We start from the raw sequence: 17,189 nt of genomic DNA, 5'->3' as shown, positions 1-17,189 counted from the left end.
TGGGTAGCGCTGACGTCACGGTCTTTTAAAAATGGCGACTCTTGTGCGGTTTAGTGTATAAAGTATTATATTTACAATTACCAAGATATTTCGTTGTTTTCTAGTATATAAATTTGATAGAATACTTAAGAATACGTTACTTTGTCACATCAGCAACTGTATATATTATATTTGGTACCCCTTTAAACATAGCACACACTGACACAGACCTTCATATCCATGAAATGTACGTTTAATTGTAAAATTGAACATGAAATTTTGTGCAGGGAGATGCCAGCAGCATTTGTACAATAAAGTCAAACATTAGTTAGAATAAAATGAGAAATAAAATAAATATTCACCAATAAAAAAAAATAAAAATCACTCCCTACTATATTACAGCTCACCATTTTCAGTGGAAAATAAATGAAAATACACTCTGGATTCTGGATAGAGAAAGTGAGAACGGAGTGTTAAAAGCTCTGGTTAAAAGGAGCGGCTGCTCCTTTAAGAGTGTATCGCTTTCCGAATCAGAAGCGCTAGCGAGGAGAATCACTTGCGCAAGAATTATAAATACTAGTGGAGCACATTACAGCGCAATGTGAAGTAGCATAAGAACATTTAAGTCAAGAGATTAATTGATGTATTTCGTTCATTACAGTTTATCCAAGCAAGTGTGCATCCACGACACAATTAATGTTCAAATAGCGCTTTATAAAGTTACCTAACATATACAAGTGCAATGTGCTTTTTGAGCACGAGTCACGTCATGAAGTTTACTCATCACCATAACAAATAGCCAGTAGGCTTGCGCTAGCCTACAGAACACAAACACTACGTTTTATTTCGTCTTCCCTTGACCACCTCTCTGTATGGCTGTCATGCTACTGTTCGAGTAGAACTACTGACACATTCACAACGTTTCCAGACGGGGATTTAAAAATGACTGCAGCCTACGTTATGCTGGGGACTGCTTACTATGGACAACATTACATGTAGTTTCAGCGAGACTAGTTGGTTGGAGGCTAATTCAAGTGCTTCCTTCCGTAAGCTAAGTTTGCCTGGCTACACAGATGCAAATGGACAATTTTAACAAGTAGTAGATGAAGAATGTAAACATATAATGATGTTGTGCTTTTGCAACTTGTGTGTTTGTGACTTATTGCGGCAAAAGCAGCGTGTCCTTACCTTGAAGTGGGATCTGCTTCCGCCCGAGTGCCCGTACGGCCGCCTTGAAACAGTTCACAGCGTTTAGCTACGCGTGTTGATTGGCTGTATCCCTTGTGCCGCTTCTGCCCGAGTACCCGTACGGCCGCCTTGAAACAGTTCACAGCGTTTAGCTACGCGTGTTGATTGGCTGTATCCCTTGTGCCGCTTCTGCCCGAGTGCCCGTACGGCCGCCTTGAAACAGTTCACAGCGTTTAGCTACGCGTGTTGATTGGCTATATCTCTTGTGCCAAACAAATCAGATGTTGTGGCGGGCGGGACCGTGTTCTTGAACTCAGAGGGGCGAGTGCAGGAAAGGACGTGCAGTGACAGTCGCGTTAGGAACGAAATAGCTGCAAAAAGGCATGTTATCGGCATATCGGTGGAAATTATGGCCAATACCGATAACCTTAAAAATGCAGAATATCGGCCCGATATATCGGCCAGGCCGATTATCGGTCGACCCCTAGTACAGGTACCTCTGAACTTCCTGCTGCAGAAAATATGTTTTTGAACTTTCCAGACTGTTTGCTTAATGTTCCTAGCTCATGCACCCACTGCAAGGAATCATTTATTAGAGGACTGGCTCTGCATGCAGACTGTGTGATCAGGTTCAGATAATGTGCCCCACAATGCACAAACAATGGTAATGGTTGCTGTCTCTTAAGTTCTGCTTGTGCTCCACAATACTTCCCTGACATATTTGCAGAACCATCATACCGCATGTCTGGGCTCTTAACCCAGAAATGGGAATATTGAGCCTCAAGAGAACATCCTCAGCCATTTTTGCAATCTCAACTCCAGTGGTACCAGGGACCTCATACAAACCAATTAAAACCTCCTGTGGTACCAGGTCATGGTCTACATATCTTAAGCAAATAGACTCTTGTTCTGTTCCGGAGACATCTTGTGTGCCGTCAATAATGAGTGAGTACTGCAGAACTGGTAGCAACTGGATGGACTGTGCGATGCCCCTAACTATAGTTTCCTAACATTCGCAAAATCTCATTCTGCACTTTAGGAGAGGTATAGTCATGACAGCGAGCTAGCCAATCACTGAGACGCGAGTCATCCTTAGCTTTGAGTTTCAAAAGTTGAAACACATTGCCATCTTGTGTATCATGGCCTCTCAGTGCTATGCCCTGCCTAGCAAGGTACTGTATTCAGAGATGCCTACCCCAAATTTTGAATTTCAGTATTCTTGAAAACATTTTTCAGTATTTTGGAATGACTTTGAGTAACATTAATTTATGCGCATTTCCATTATAAAGAGGTGTATATTAGCCTAGTAAACTAGACCCACCCGCCTAGCGGCCAAAAATATTTTTGCCTACGAGTGGGTCTAGCCTCGCACCATATAAACAAAAACACCCCGGGCATCAAATCGTGCCCGCTAATCACAACGCAAGGTTTTTGTTTGGATTCTTTGGGCGGGCTTTTGCAGGAGTGACGACAAAGCTGCGCAACGCTGGAGAAAGCACAGCAGGAAAGATGGCTACAGCTAGTGAACAGCGTGCGTTTGACTCCGCTTTGGAATCAGTTTTAGAAGAATTAGACTTGGAGTTTTCGTTGAAACATGAGCAGGAAGAGGCTCTCCGCTCATTCCTTTTCAAGAAGGACGTTTTCGCTGTTTTGCCGACCGGCTATGGCAAAAGTCTGATCTACCAGCTGGCTCCGCTCGTAGCCAAAAGGATGGGGCTAGTTTGTGCAGTACGAAGAATTAATAAACAGCTTTGAAACATTACTTTTTGATTGTTTCTTATTTTCCCGTTATTTTAAATTTAAGGGAAATTATTTCACCAAACGCCACTAAATAAAAACTCTCAAAAACAGTTTAAGCAAACCCTTGAAAAACACTTGGAAAAAAAATGAGTGTATGTGGTACAGACTCCAAACTTGTGGTCATTATCTCCAAACTTCTTAATATCTAGAACCTGTTTATTAATTAATACGCATTTTGAAAAATTATTTATTTCAAGGCCTCCCCCACTGCTTTCTGTCGCTCTGACTACGTCACAGTCACTGTTGCGCTGATTGGTCAGAGCGTTGGCCTATACGCACAGAGACAGTTTGAAAGACAGCGGGTTGTTCCTCCCACACCCGTCGGAAATGTCTACGGATCGAGGCCAGACTAAATATTCACATTTAGTCTGGCTTGCCAGGCTAGGTGTATATACCAATATGTTTAACATTTAAATTATTAAAAAGAACTGTTTTGTGTGAATTGAACAAACAAAACGCGAGCAGCCATCTCAACTGAATTTCCACTCAACAAATTTCTAGAGCATGCAATATATCACATTTTTATAAATACAATAGTGTTCCCTGTTTGCAGACATTACGGTTGACTACCAATCATTGGTATTGAATGTAACTCCTCAAAAGTATTATATTATATTGCCTGGCAAAATGTTCTACCTGTTAACGGATTCTAATAAAATAAAAAAAAAATTTCTTATTTCATGCCAAAGAGAGTCCGACATTGTTGTCTTAATGTCCCAATATATAAATACTTCAGCATAATGCTTCAGAAGAGACATTGAATAAAATGACATTTATAATTGTATTTAAAACAGTGGAATGATCAATTTTTTGCCACAATCCCAACAGCACTAATCATAAAATTCTGTTTTTGATCAGACTACATGTACATTTGCACTTGCAACACTGAAAAGACTTTGAATTAAAGAAGTACAGCCAGTGTTTAATATTTCAGTGAATAAAAAAATCAGACATGTAAAAAGAAACTGAATAAGTTTAACTCACATTTCATGGCACTAATTGGCAAGTTCAACTCCAAGCACAGGTCAACCATCACCGCTTCAGCACGCGTCACGTTCCGTGTCTTTTCATCCACAGATTTCGTAAAAAACTGCTGGATACCCCCAGATTTACTTTCCGCCTGACTCGCCATTTCAGCATACTCCATATGTTTTTTTTTTTGTAGCTGACATGCCGCGTGCAGTCATCGCGACCACCATGAGTGATGTGATGTTAATGTCAGTTCTACACAGTTTGCAGTGCGCGTATCCACTGCCCTTTTGACTGGGTGTAATGCACAGCCATTCTACCGTATCGAAAATAGCACGAACAAATGTGCGGAATCTGCGCATGTCGCACACAGCATGTGCGGTTGTCGTAAAAATAAATAGCCTAGCCGTGAATCGCGCATGGATTGAAAAAGTCACTTGGACATTTAAAAACAACTCACTGGAATTTTTTAAGACTTTATAATAATTCCGTACAGAATAACACTGTTTGCCGTAACATCGTATTTACGTAACTTTTCCGTACAAAATACGGCCAATCCGTACTAGTAGGCATCTCTGTGTATTGATCCCACAATATTTTCCAAGCAGTGCCTAGCATCCTCTTGTCTTTGTACCCATGCGCTTGAGAGTTGCGACCAGCGCTTGAAACTAACGGTGTCCCGACGTCCCGGGGACCATAAAAAATGTCATCGGGACACAAAATTATCATATCTGGGACAATCCCGGGACAATGGAAAAAAATAGATCTAGAAAAAAAGTTCTACATTAATATTATTTACAAAGCCGTAACACATACGTAGACATTCACCTAATTTGTCAATTTAAATTTTTAAACGTTAACAGCGAAAAATACATAGTAGCTACACTTTCGATGCACCTGCATCCGTAGGCTACAGAGCAGCGCATTCTGTTCTAGAATCTTCGGCCGGAGTCCGCATTATATGGACTTGGAATGGAATTGCTACCGCACACGCTGCGCCGACTCTTGCCAGAACAAAAATGCTGAAGTGGTTGAAGCGGACCGACCGCGGGGAAGAAACTGAAAGCCCAGACATAACGTCTCCGGGACCTTCAGGATCCAAAGGGTCATCGCCTGGTCTGCAGGCAACGCTAGCAACTGAATGAACACTGTTAGACACGTTATAAAATGCAACAGGAATGATGTGGATGATATTGACGGAAGATACCGTTCAACAGAATAAGTGAGTTTTCTTGGTGTCTTTCTAGTTCAGAAAGTTTAGTCAGTCAGCAGCACAACTAGGCTCGGACCTGGCACTATGCTGATGTTGCTAACATTTACACCCACGTTTCGGCAGCGAAAGTTCATAAAAATGGATAACGGAAAGTTCATAAAAATGGATAACGGTAATGGATAACGGAAAGTTCATAAAAATGGATAACGGTAATGGTGAAAATGATAAGTTGGCCTTATAAATGCCAACAGATATTCAAGGTATAAGTAGATGAAATGAACATAAAAGGGGTCTTATTTTCAACTAAAGTGTACTGCAGATGTAGGGAGTTGAAACATTTTCTGAATGAGCTAGTTGGCCCCTTTAAATAAACGGGTATCTATTCATACAGCGAGATCGCCAAAGTTTAATAAACTGAAAATGCAATAACTGTAATTTTGAAGTAGATGATGTATAGGACATGTGTCGCTTGTGTCTTGTGACTTATTGTAAAAATGATATAAAGGGTTCAAAATCGCATAGTTACAAATATAATAGTAACTTCATATGATAATATTAACCACTGGTTATTTCAGAGAGGAAAAAAATGGGGACACTATTGCTTCCATTCGGGACAATACAACACAGAATTCGGGACCACTGGGGGACACAAAGAAAAAAAGTTAATTTCGAGCCCTGGTTGCGACGATATTGGGCTTCTCTCTTGAGCACTAACTGTCATAGCATGATGGTGGGATTTGCTATTTTGATGCCTCTGAAAACTGACAAGTGCATTCTTCCAATTATTGAATCCCTTTGAAGAAAAGGCAGGGTCGGCCTTTTTGGACAGCTCACGTTTCTGTACGTTGTATGTTTTTACACAATGAAAACAAAGAACACGCATAATGGATGAGCTATAGTGCAGCCATGGATAGGGTTGCAAAGGGGTAGAAAGTTTCCGGGAATTTTGGAAACTTTCCTGGAAGGTTTCAGGGAATTTTGAAGGGCCTGGGAATATTGGGAATTTTCAATTTTGGCATTTATTAAGTTTTAAACATTTTAAAGCATTTCATTACCCAGAAAAACAAATTAAAACCCATGTTAAGCCTTTCTTTCAATCATGTACTGTTTTGTGCTAATTAAGAATAGGACGTATTGCTAAAGGCCAATTAATAAAAGGCTTTTAGTTTTTCAATATTAGTATTCTATTCAGATTTTTCAGTGAAAAATTATTATTCTCAATCTCAATTATCTAGTCCAAGGGACACTTAAAGTGCTGATGACACGTTTTTGACATCTTTGGCGATGTTTTATAACATAAAGTAATTCCCGATGATCCATATATTAATTCACGAAGGCACCTATTTTACAAGTTATGATAAAAAACGCGGCTATTTGGGCAAATTTGACAGGGCTGCAGCACCCAGGAGACGAAAGAGGAGGAGGAGCTATATGACGTCAGCGAAAGAACCTTCCTCCTAACTTACCAGTTTGTTGTTGATGCGACAGGTGTTCAGTTTGTCATTAGGGCCCGAGCCCTATGGGCGAAGGCCCTATTGTTCTTGTAAGAGTTCACTATTATTATTCTTCCGTCTTCTTCTTCTTCTTCTTCCGTCTTCTTCTTCTTCTTTATTTTTCTCCGCTGTTGGGCCATTTTCGGGGCGCTTGCCATGGGCGAAAACGCACGAAATTTGGCACCAGTTCCGAGAATTGCCACCGCTACTCAGAACCAGAAGCCCAAACTTGGCCGGGGCTCAGGGCCTCTATAGCGCCCCCTAAGTCGTTGTGATTTTGGCCTCCCGCATTAAGGTGCCTGGTTGCCATATAGTTTGTAGTAGTGGCATGCAATTTGGTACGCATATGTATCTCACTAAGCCGGACAAACATGTAATGCCAATGCATTAGCCACGCCCAACAGGAAGTGAGGTAATTTCACTTTTGTGCGAAATGCATGGCCACGAAGACGGCGCAACTCCTCCTAGACCGTTCATAGGAATGTCACCAAAATTGATACACTTCATCTACACACATGGCTGACAAAAGTTACTAAATACGTTTCACGTAGGATAAACCGTTCAGAAGTTATACGTCAATCAATTTTCGATGCAAAATTTTACATGCTTAAAAATTCATAACAAATCTTCTGATTGGTCAAAACTGCTCATACTTCACACGCAAATCACTCATTGGGCTTCTGACATGTTACCCAATTTCTGTGATATTTCGCCACTGGGGGCGCTATTTTTGGGCAAAAATTCCAATCTTTCCTCAATTTTGGTCAAACTTCACGGCCACCCTCTTACTACCTCCCATGTCATGTATACCACGTTTTGGAAATTTTCGTCCATGGGGGGCGCTGTTTTTGGCCGACGCAATTGCTCCAAAACGGGTTTTTGGTAAATAATTCCATAATGCTTTTCCTTCACACCACTTCCTTGTGATAGTACGTTGCTGTTGTAGACACTTATTTTTCCAACTCATAATCGCTCATGTACAGCATAGCGCCACCTACTGACATGGGAAAAACCAAAAAATTTATTCTTCAAAAATCTATATCTCATCTTCTATTTACTCAATTGTCATCAAACTTCATACGCAAACTCTTCATAGCTCACCTGACGTCTACGCCAAATTTTGTGCACTTTCGCCCCTGGGGGTGCTGGTTATGGCAAAAATGATATTGCAGCTTCTGATTTGTCAAACTTGCCAAGCAAACTCTTTACAAGACCCTTATTGGGGCGCTTGCCATGGTCGACAACGCACGAAATTTGGCTCCTTTTTCTTAGACTGCCACCGCTACTGATAACCAGAAGCCCAGATCCAGGCGGGCCTCAGGGCCTCTATAGCGCCCCCTAACTCGTTGTGATTTTGGCCTCCCGCATTAAGGTGCCTGGTTGCCATGTAGTTTGTAGTAGTGGCATGCCATTTGGTATGCATATGTATCTCACTAAGCCGGACAAAAATGTAATGCCAATGCATTAGCCACGCCCAACAGGAAGTGAGGTAATTTCACTTTTGTGCGAAATGCATGGCCACGAAGACGGCGCAACTCCTCCTAGACCGTTCATAAGACTGTCACCAAAATTGATACACATCATCTACAGACATGGCTGACAAAAGTTACTAAATAGGTTTCACGTAGCATAAACCGTTCAGAAGTTATACGTCAATCAATTTTCAATGCAACATTTTACATGCTTAAAAATTCATAACAAATCTTCTACTTGCTCAAAACTGCTCATACTTCACACGCAAATCACTCATTGGGCTTCTGACATGGTACCCACTTTCTGTGATATTTCGCCACTGGGGGCGCTATTTTTGTGCAAAAATTCCAGTCTTTCCTCAAATTTGGTCAAACTTCACGGCCACCCTCTTCCTACCTCCCATGTCATGTATACCACATTTTGGGAATTTTCGTCCATGGGGGGCGCTGTTTTTGGCCGACGCAATTGCTCCATAACGGGTTTTTGGGAAATAATTCCATAATGCTTTTCCTTCACACCACAACCTTGTGATAGTGCGTTGCTGTTGTAGACACTTATTTTTCCAACTCATCATCGCTCATGTACAGCATAGCGCCACCTACTGACATGGGAAAAACCAAAAATTTTATTCTTCAAAAATCTATATCTCATCTTCTATTTACTCAATTGTCATCAAACTTCATACGCAATCTCGTCATAGCTCACCTGACATGTACGCCTAATTTTGTGCACCTTCGCCCCTGGGGGTGCTGGTTATGGCAAAAATGATATTGCAGCTTCTGATTTGTCAAGCTTGGCAAGCAAACTCTTTACAAGACCCTTATTAGGGCGCTATTATTATTAGGGCCCAAGCACCATACAGTGCGAGACCCTATCGTTGCCATGTGTCCAATTCTGTTCTTTTTCGCCATTGTGGGAGTAATGTCTCTTGCCGAAGAAGCTGTGGAAGGTTTTTCGCGGGGACGCATGCCCCCGCCCCCCTTGGCCGCTGGCGCGAGGGCCCGTCGAGGCCGCTTGCGGCTTTAATTATTATTATTATTATACATAGTTATGCCTTCGCGTTGTGTTGCCGGCTTTTGCTCCAAAACCCACAAGGATGGGGTAAGTTTATTCAAGTTTCCCAGAGATCCCGAGCTGCATGCGAAGTGGGTGAAGCAAGTCAGTTGCACTCGTGACAAGTGGGAGCCCTCACCAACATCCGTCCTGTGCTCTGAACACTTCGATTTGGGATTGTTTTGACACCCTTCCCAGCTTAAAAGAATCTCTTGGGTGTTCAGTTCAGCACAAACGTGTGTTACTACCATCAGCAGTGCCTACACAGTGTTGCCAGATTGGGAGGTTTCCCGCCCAGTTGAGCGGTTTCAAGTGCATTTTGAACATATTTTGGGCTGGAAAACGTCAGCAGTATCTGTTGCCAGATACTGCTGAAGTTTTCCAGCCCAAAATGTGTTCAAAACCCACCAAAATGCACTTGAAACCGCCCAACTGGGCGGGATTCCTCCCAATCTGGCAACACTGCCAGTATTCCGGAGGGGGTCTACTAGTAGCTATGCCGGATCCAAAGACAGTCCTCCTGTCAGAACATGTGTTGTGAAACGACATAAGATAAAGGTACGTAGAGCTATAGATTCTACATGATAATCATAAACGTAATCATAAAGTCGGCGTGATATCAGTCATGTATTTGCTTGTGAAAGCTTGCGGCTTTCATGTAACTGCCGCCTAGCAACGAGAGGCAAAGGGTAAAGAGGGCAGGCTATCATAGATTCTATTCGGAAGAGAGCAACACAATTCTAGACTCCCAGAAGAGGAAGAGCTAGCACTAGAGAGTTCACCGGCGTTTTCATGCGCCATTTCCATTGAGTAGAACCAGAGTAGAACAGCCAGTGAACCGCAGCGTGTTCTTCCGCTGACGTCACAACATGGCCGCGAGCCACGGACCCAGTTTTCTTGCGCTGTGCAATTAAAAGTTGGATATTCGCGTAACAACAGCTTCTTTTCACGTAATTATAACAGAAATCTAACATGTTTGCCATGTTGTATAGTTTATTTAAGAAATTGCATAGAGTCATGTTCGTGTCATCAGCACTTTAATCACAAAGGTATCACATCATAAAATAACAAGGAATGTTAAAAAAAATTTAAAATTTCTAATTACTAGTAGTCTTGAAATAAGTTTTGCTGCTTGTAAAATATATTAGTGCCACTTTTTTCTTTGAATCTGGAGCAAGGCTGTTTAATGCCATTGTTTTAATAGCATTGTAGACCCTAATCATTACTTCTAATCCGATAATTTGCAAGCAAATTACTTGACAGGATATGGTTTACAAGCCAGTTGCAAAATGAAAAAGGAATTCAAGTAGAATTAGTAAACAAAAAAGTTACAGGAAGCAGTCTTCAAAATCATAAGTAGAGTTCAAGTTGCTTTTGAAGAGAAGTTCTCACAAAGTCGAAGGTTATTGTTTAATTCATTACACATGTACCAGGGAAAACTCGTATTGTTTTTGTAAAACATTTGGTGGTTATTAATTTTCTCAGTTGTTTAATTAGTTGCATGCTTGCTTTTGCTTGTATGTTCTTTTGAACAGAACAGAGACCCAGAGAAATATCCTAATCTGAATAAAAGGACCTTGTTTTTTTTTTTTTTGTATCAATTTTTAAGTAAAGTTGGTTTTGAAAATTCCCGAAAGTTCCCCAAAATTCCCATAAATTCCCAAAATTTCCATGGAAATTTTCCACTCTGAAAATTCCTGGGAATTTTGCAACCCTAGCCATGGATACTGCTCAGGGATGGCAACAGGAAAATTTTATTTCAGCTGAAACTCCGAACGGGGGGTTCAGGGGGCGGAGCCCCCCTGAAGCTTTAGCCTTTTAGCCTCTTCTACCTATTTTCTAGCCATTTTACATGTTGTGTGAAAAATACATGATAAAAATAAGTAAGTATCTAAAGTTATTCACCGGCACAACGCAAGGGGGCGCGAAGTCGCTAGGAGTAGTTGGTGGGTGTGGTTAGTGGAGTGTTTATCCTCCGGTTACTTATAATGACTAGAACTTTTTTTTTTTTTTATAATGACTAGAACTGGAGTCGTATAGATGTCCGTACTTCCTCAATCAACCGCTCTTCATGCTGCTCCATCTTCGCTCGTGTTTTTAAAAATGCCGGTCGTGAAAACAAACCAAACCGGGAAAGTAGGGAAGCGGAAGTGCGTGTACAGCGGATGTAGAGTGGACCAATCAGAGCCCTCTTGTTCATTGTTACACTCGATATAGAAGCTTCCGTTGTTCGCGAGACATGTAGTTTCGATACGATTTGACACTAATCTCGGTAGCAGCAATAAAAGTTAGGTACCTAACCCCCCCCCAAAACTTTTCTCTACGGATTTAGACGTTCCACAAAAATGATAAAATTGAAATTCAAAACGGCGGATTTCCGCCGTTCGGCGGAAAATTGCCATCCCTGTACTGCTTGTACCAATTCTCTTGGAAATGGAGGACCCTGTTTGATAGCTGCTGACCTGGAATGATTTTTGGGTCAGGTTGGTTGGGTTTGTCCAAAATGTCCTCCTGGTTACTGGCGCTCTCCCTGCTGCTGCTCTCTCCAAGTTCATCAATTTCCTTGGGAATAAACTCTCTTTCCGCTTCTCCATCTCCTCCTCTATCTCCTCCAGCTGTGTATTCCCCTCCTCTACCTCCTCCGCTCCTCCATCCTCTCTTCCTGCCTCTCTTCCTCTACCTTCTCTGCACTGTCTTTCATCTCCTCCAGCCTCTCTGCTGTCTGTCACCTTACAAAAATATGTTGATGCATGACATATGAACAGATTAGGGATAGAATGACTATCATACATAGACTATAATTTATTCCCCACAAAAACATGGATGCATGATATCACATGATCTTCTAGAATCTGATGATTTATTACTTTTACACCACACAATTCCTAATTTGTGTTTAAGCAGTCGTTCGGTCTCTTCCACAGAAATACATGAAAATAAGAATTTAAAAAAACTTTAAGCATTTTTAGCATTAAATATTGTTAATTCAATATCTGTATTGTTTGACATTGGATGGGGGGGTGTCTCAAAATTCATTGACTGCCTTATTGAGACACTCATAAATAGGTGCTACTGGTGGCATTTTCTATCCTGTAAAGCTCAAATTTAGTTAAAATGATATTTAGATATGGGGCGGCACGGTGGTGTAGTGGTTAGCGCTGTCGCCTCACAGCAAGAAGGTCCGGGTTCGAGCCCCGTGGCCGGCGAGGGCCTTTCTGTGCGGAGTTTGCACGTTCTCCCCGTGTCCGCGTGGGTTTCCTCCGGGTGCTCCGGTTTCCCCCACAGTCCAAAGACATGCAGGTTAGGTTAACTGGTGACTCTAAATTGACCATAGGTGTGAATGTGAGTGTGAATGGGTGTACCCCGCCTTTCGCCCGTAGTCAGCTGGGATAGGCTCCAGCTTGCCTGCGACCCTGTAGAACAGGATAAAGCGGCTAGAGATAATGAGATGAGATGTCTTTTTGTTGCCTGTTTCTGTGTTATGATTTTCACTGCAGATGTGCTTGTGACTTCTTTTATGTTCATGCTGCAGTTACCAATATTCGTCTGTAGGTGGCAGTAAAGGACCATGGATTTGTTGTATCTAGCCTAGCCTAGTAGTAGTAGAAAGAAGTCTCTGTAAAACGGTGAACGCAGCAGACTCAGCGGCTGTCACACTGTTGATTCTGAAACGCAAGTCGCACATCTGCATGGCCATGCAGTAGCCTACATCTGACTACTTACATTCTGTAAAACCATTAGGTCTATAAATATAACATTCATTCATCGAGGATATTATCTAACACCAAGTTACATTGCTCCAGCATTCCTTTTCTCTGCAGCTATGCAGTAGCCTAGCTCTGATGCGTCCTGTCACGTTGCTAAACCTGCCTAAGGAGCCGCAGCAATACTTTTATGAAGGGTTTCCATACATCAAAAGGATTTTGTTGGGTTTTTAAAGCTCGCCGGAAACCCTGCACTTATATTCTTGACTTTGAAGAAGAATGAACGAATGTCTCGTTTCTTGGGAGGGGGGCCGTCATCCATGATACTCAAGTCAGCATGCGAGTCGTAGGGCAAGCATGCATGGACTTCGAAGTCCAGCTCAATTTGTAGGCTGACGGAGAGTGGGGGGTGCGTGGGGTAGGTCAGGTGTGTACGTGTGAGATACGGGGGGTTGATGGGCGGGTAGTCACGGCTGCTGTGGGAAGTTTGCTGCTTTTACAGCAGATGGCGTGACAGCTGGGATAGCCAACCATGTAAGTTAGCGAGAAACAGGTAGCTAACCAGAGAATGATATCTACGTTAGAGGGGGGATTATTAGCAGTGTCATACATTTAACCCTTTGTGTGCCATATAATCATTGCTCAGGTTAGGACATCGGTTTTATTGATCGTGATTACACAGTAGCAGCTGAATATTGGTCGGGACACGTCCCTAGCGTCCCTACCCAAAATTACGCCCTAGCTTGGATGACATTAAAGATGTACACCAAGTTTCATTAAAAGGGGAACTGTGGTCATTTTTAAATTTGCTTTATTTCTTAATTAACGTGTTATTCAGTTACGTTTTCGGTTTTAGTAACCTTATATCGTGACTCGTATTGGCAACTAATTGCAATTAAATATTATACTTATCGGCCTATTCGGTTTTTAGCCGTGTTGAATTTAGTTCGTTTGGTCCACGGCAGGCGTCGCTTATCCACGCGATTTTCACGAGACTTGTGCAAGACTTCAAAACGTCAAGTGTCAGCCAGGTGTCAGTGCTGCCATTTTGAAAACTGTTTCCCAAACGAAATGTTGCACAAAAACGAGTTTAAATGACGATTACTGCCTACTTTTTTCAAACTTTCCTGACTGCTATCTAAACAAACAAAACTTCCGGCTTGATTACGTCAGCATTCGAAAAAGGGCGCACGCGTCTTTTGATAACGTTGGCAGATGTCGGTCACTTTGATTTACGCTGTACGTTTTACTTCCATCCTACGATGTCTCGCACAGGTCTCAACGCATCTCATTTACGGCCATTGCTTTGACTGATGTATTACAGAGCATATTTCAAACACTCAGAACTTGCCACAGCAGCGATCAAAAATGCATCCCGATATTTAATAAAATGAAAAATAGAATTTTGATAATTAAAAAAAAAAAATGCCTTCAGTTTTCCTTTAAAGGAACAGTCCACCGTACTTCCATAATGAAATATGCTCTTATCTGAATTGAGACGAGCTGCTCCGTACCTCTCCGAGCTTTGCGCGACCTCCCAGTCAGTCAGACGCAGTCAGACGCGCTGTCACTCCTGTTAGCAATGTAGCTAGGCTCAGTATGGCCAACGGTATTTTTTGGGGCTGTAGTTAGATGCGACCAAATTCTTCCACGTTTTTCCTGTTTACATAGGTTTATATGACCAGTGACATGAAACAAGTTCAGTTATACAAATTGAAACGTAGCGATTTTCTATGCTATGGAAAGTCCGCACTAGGGATGTCCCGATCCGATCACGTGATCGGAAATCGGGCCCGATCACATGGTTTCAGACTCGATCGGAATCGGGCATTGCCTCCCGATCAGGGATCGGATATATATCTATATAATATATTCTCATTTTTAACACATCAATAGCTATGCGTTGGCACAGAGTGAGACCAGACCTCTTGTCTCAACATGGCAACATCAACGCGTGCGGCATGACATCACTTTGTAGCAGAGACGCTATTGGTTATTGGCTGCCTGTTGCCGGCAAAGTTGAACACGGAAGCAGTTCGAAGCGGAAAGCAAAGCATGAGATCATTTTTTTTTTTCGTTGGATGACAAAAGAAACGGGCTCAAACCTGAAAGGGTAGAAATGCTTGTTTTCATCAAGAAAAACGTTCATTTCCTTAATTGAAATTACTGTACACCACTGTGAGATGCGTTCTTAAAAGCAAATTACTGGCACTGTGGCACTTTTTTTTTTTATTTGTTTACATTCCTGCCAGGTATTTTAAGGTTATTTTTTTAATTTGTTATTTATTGTTCAAACTGCCTCACGTAAGTGCTCTGTTTGCTAACGGAGTTGTTGGATGTTAAAATAAGGTGTTAAATAAAAAATGAGGAACATCCTGGATCCGTTTCTTTCCTCGTCTTTATTTTTTATGGATTATAAGAAGTATCGGATCGGGACTCGGTATCGGCAGATACTCAAAATCAAATGATCGGTATCGGATCGGAGGGCAAAAAAACCTGATCGGGACATCCCTAGTCCGCACTATAATGACAGGCGTACTAACACCTTCTGCGCGCTTCGACAGCGCACTGATACGGAGCTCAGATATCAATGCGCTGCCGAAGCGCGCAGAAGGTGTTAGTACGCCTGTCATTATAGTGCGGACTTTCCATAGCATAGAAAATCGCTACGTTTCAATTTGTGTAACCGAACTTGTTTCATATCACTGGTCATATAAACCTATGTAAACAGGAAAAACGCGGAAGAGTTTGGTCGCATCTAACTACAGCCCCAAAAAATACCGTTGGCCATGCTGAGCCTAGCTACATTGCTAACAGGAGTGACAGCGCGTCTGACTGACTGGGAGGTCGCGCAAAGCTCGGAGAGGTACGGAGCAGCTCGTCTCAATTCAGATAAGAGCATATTTCATTATGGAAGTACGGTGGACTGTTCCTTTAAAATCCGTTCACTACTTTGAGTTACGTTGGAAAAACAGACAAACGGAGTCAAAAACAACTTTGATGGAGGAGGTTAATTTAAAAAAAAAAAAAATTAAAGAAAAGGTTAATCGGTGGACTGTGGCAGTTTAGGAGAGGGTAACGCGCACTTCGAAAGAGAACTGCTTCAAATGCCCACCCACCTCCACTGTGATTGGCTAGGAGAAATTATTTTATAGTCTTGAGCAGTGAAGCCAAATGTCTCTCAGACCGGCGTAGGGGAAAAGAGAAAAAAAAAATCATCAGCATTTCATTCGCTGGTCAGTTGGAGATGGAGTGGAGTTTATCTTACAGTGGTGCTTGAAAGTTTGTGAACCCTTTAGAATTCTCAATATTTCTGCAGAAATAGGACCTAAAACATCATCAGATTTTCACACAAGTCCTAAAAGTAGATAAAGAGAACCCAGTTAAACAAATGAAACAAAAATATCCTACTAGGTCATTTATTTATTGAGGAAAAGGATCCAATATTACATATCTGTGAGTGGCAAAAGTATGTGAACCTTTACTTTCAGTATCTGGTGTGACCGCCTTGTGCAGCAATAACTGCAACTAAACGTTTCCGGTAACTGTTGATCAGTCCTGCACACCGGCTTGGAGGAATTTTAGCCCGTTCCTCCGTACAGAACAGCTTCAACTCTGGGATGTTGGTGGGTTTCCTCACATGAACTGCTCGCTTCAGGCCCTTCCACAACATTTCGGTTGGATTAAGGTCAGGACTTTGACTTGGCCATTCCAAAACATTCACTTTATTCTTCTTTAACCATTCTTTGGTAGAACGACTTGTGTGCTTAGGGTCGTTGTCTTGCTGCATGACCCACCTTCTCTTGAGATTCAGTTCATGGACAGATGTCCTGACATTTTCCTTTAGAATTCACTGGTATAATTCAGAATTCATTGCTCCATCAATGATGGCAAGCCGTCCTGGCCCAGATGCAGCAAAACAGGCCCAAACCATGATACTACCACCACCATGTTTCACAGATGGGATAAGGTTCTTATGCTGGAATGCAGTGTTTTCCTTTCTCCAAACATAACGCTTCTCATTTAAACCAAAAAGTTCTATTTTGGTCTAATCCGTCCACAAAACATTTTTCCAATAGCCTTCTGGCTTGTCCACGTGATCTTTAGCAAACTGCAGACGAGCGGCAATGTTCTTTTTGAAGAGCAGTGGCTTTCTCCTTGCAACCCTGCCATGCACACCATTGTTGTTCAGTGTTCTCCTGATGGTGGACTCATGAACATTAGCCAATGTGAGAGAGGCCTTCAGTTGCTTAGAAGTTACCCTGGGGTCCTTTGTGACCTCGCTGACTATTACACGCCTTGCTCTTGGAGTGATCT

At 42.0% G+C, this 17,189-nt stretch overlaps 1 protein-coding gene across 4 annotated transcripts in view; it reads right to left on the bottom strand.

Moving 5' to 3' along the window:
* Window positions 1-17,189, bottom strand: part of tapt1a (transmembrane anterior posterior transformation 1a) — a 112,666-nt gene that overhangs the window by 50,691 nt on the left and 44,786 nt on the right. For 2 of the 4 annotated variants that reach the window (XM_060927296.1, XM_060927297.1), the window contains exon 5: window positions 11,631-11,897. The exons of the other annotated variants lie outside the window; for them this stretch is intronic. In XM_060927296.1, the coding sequence (XP_060783279.1) occupies window positions 11,631-11,897 (267 nt within the window). The remainder of the gene's footprint in view (window positions 1-11,630; window positions 11,898-17,189) is intronic. 4 annotated transcript variants of the gene reach the window in all.

Source organism: Neoarius graeffei, chromosome 8, assembly GCF_027579695.1.
Source record: "Neoarius graeffei isolate fNeoGra1 chromosome 8, fNeoGra1.pri, whole genome shotgun sequence".
NCBI classification, from domain to species: domain Eukaryota; kingdom Metazoa; phylum Chordata; class Actinopteri; order Siluriformes; family Ariidae; genus Neoarius; species Neoarius graeffei.
This window is presented reverse-complemented; position numbering and strand designations above follow the sequence as displayed.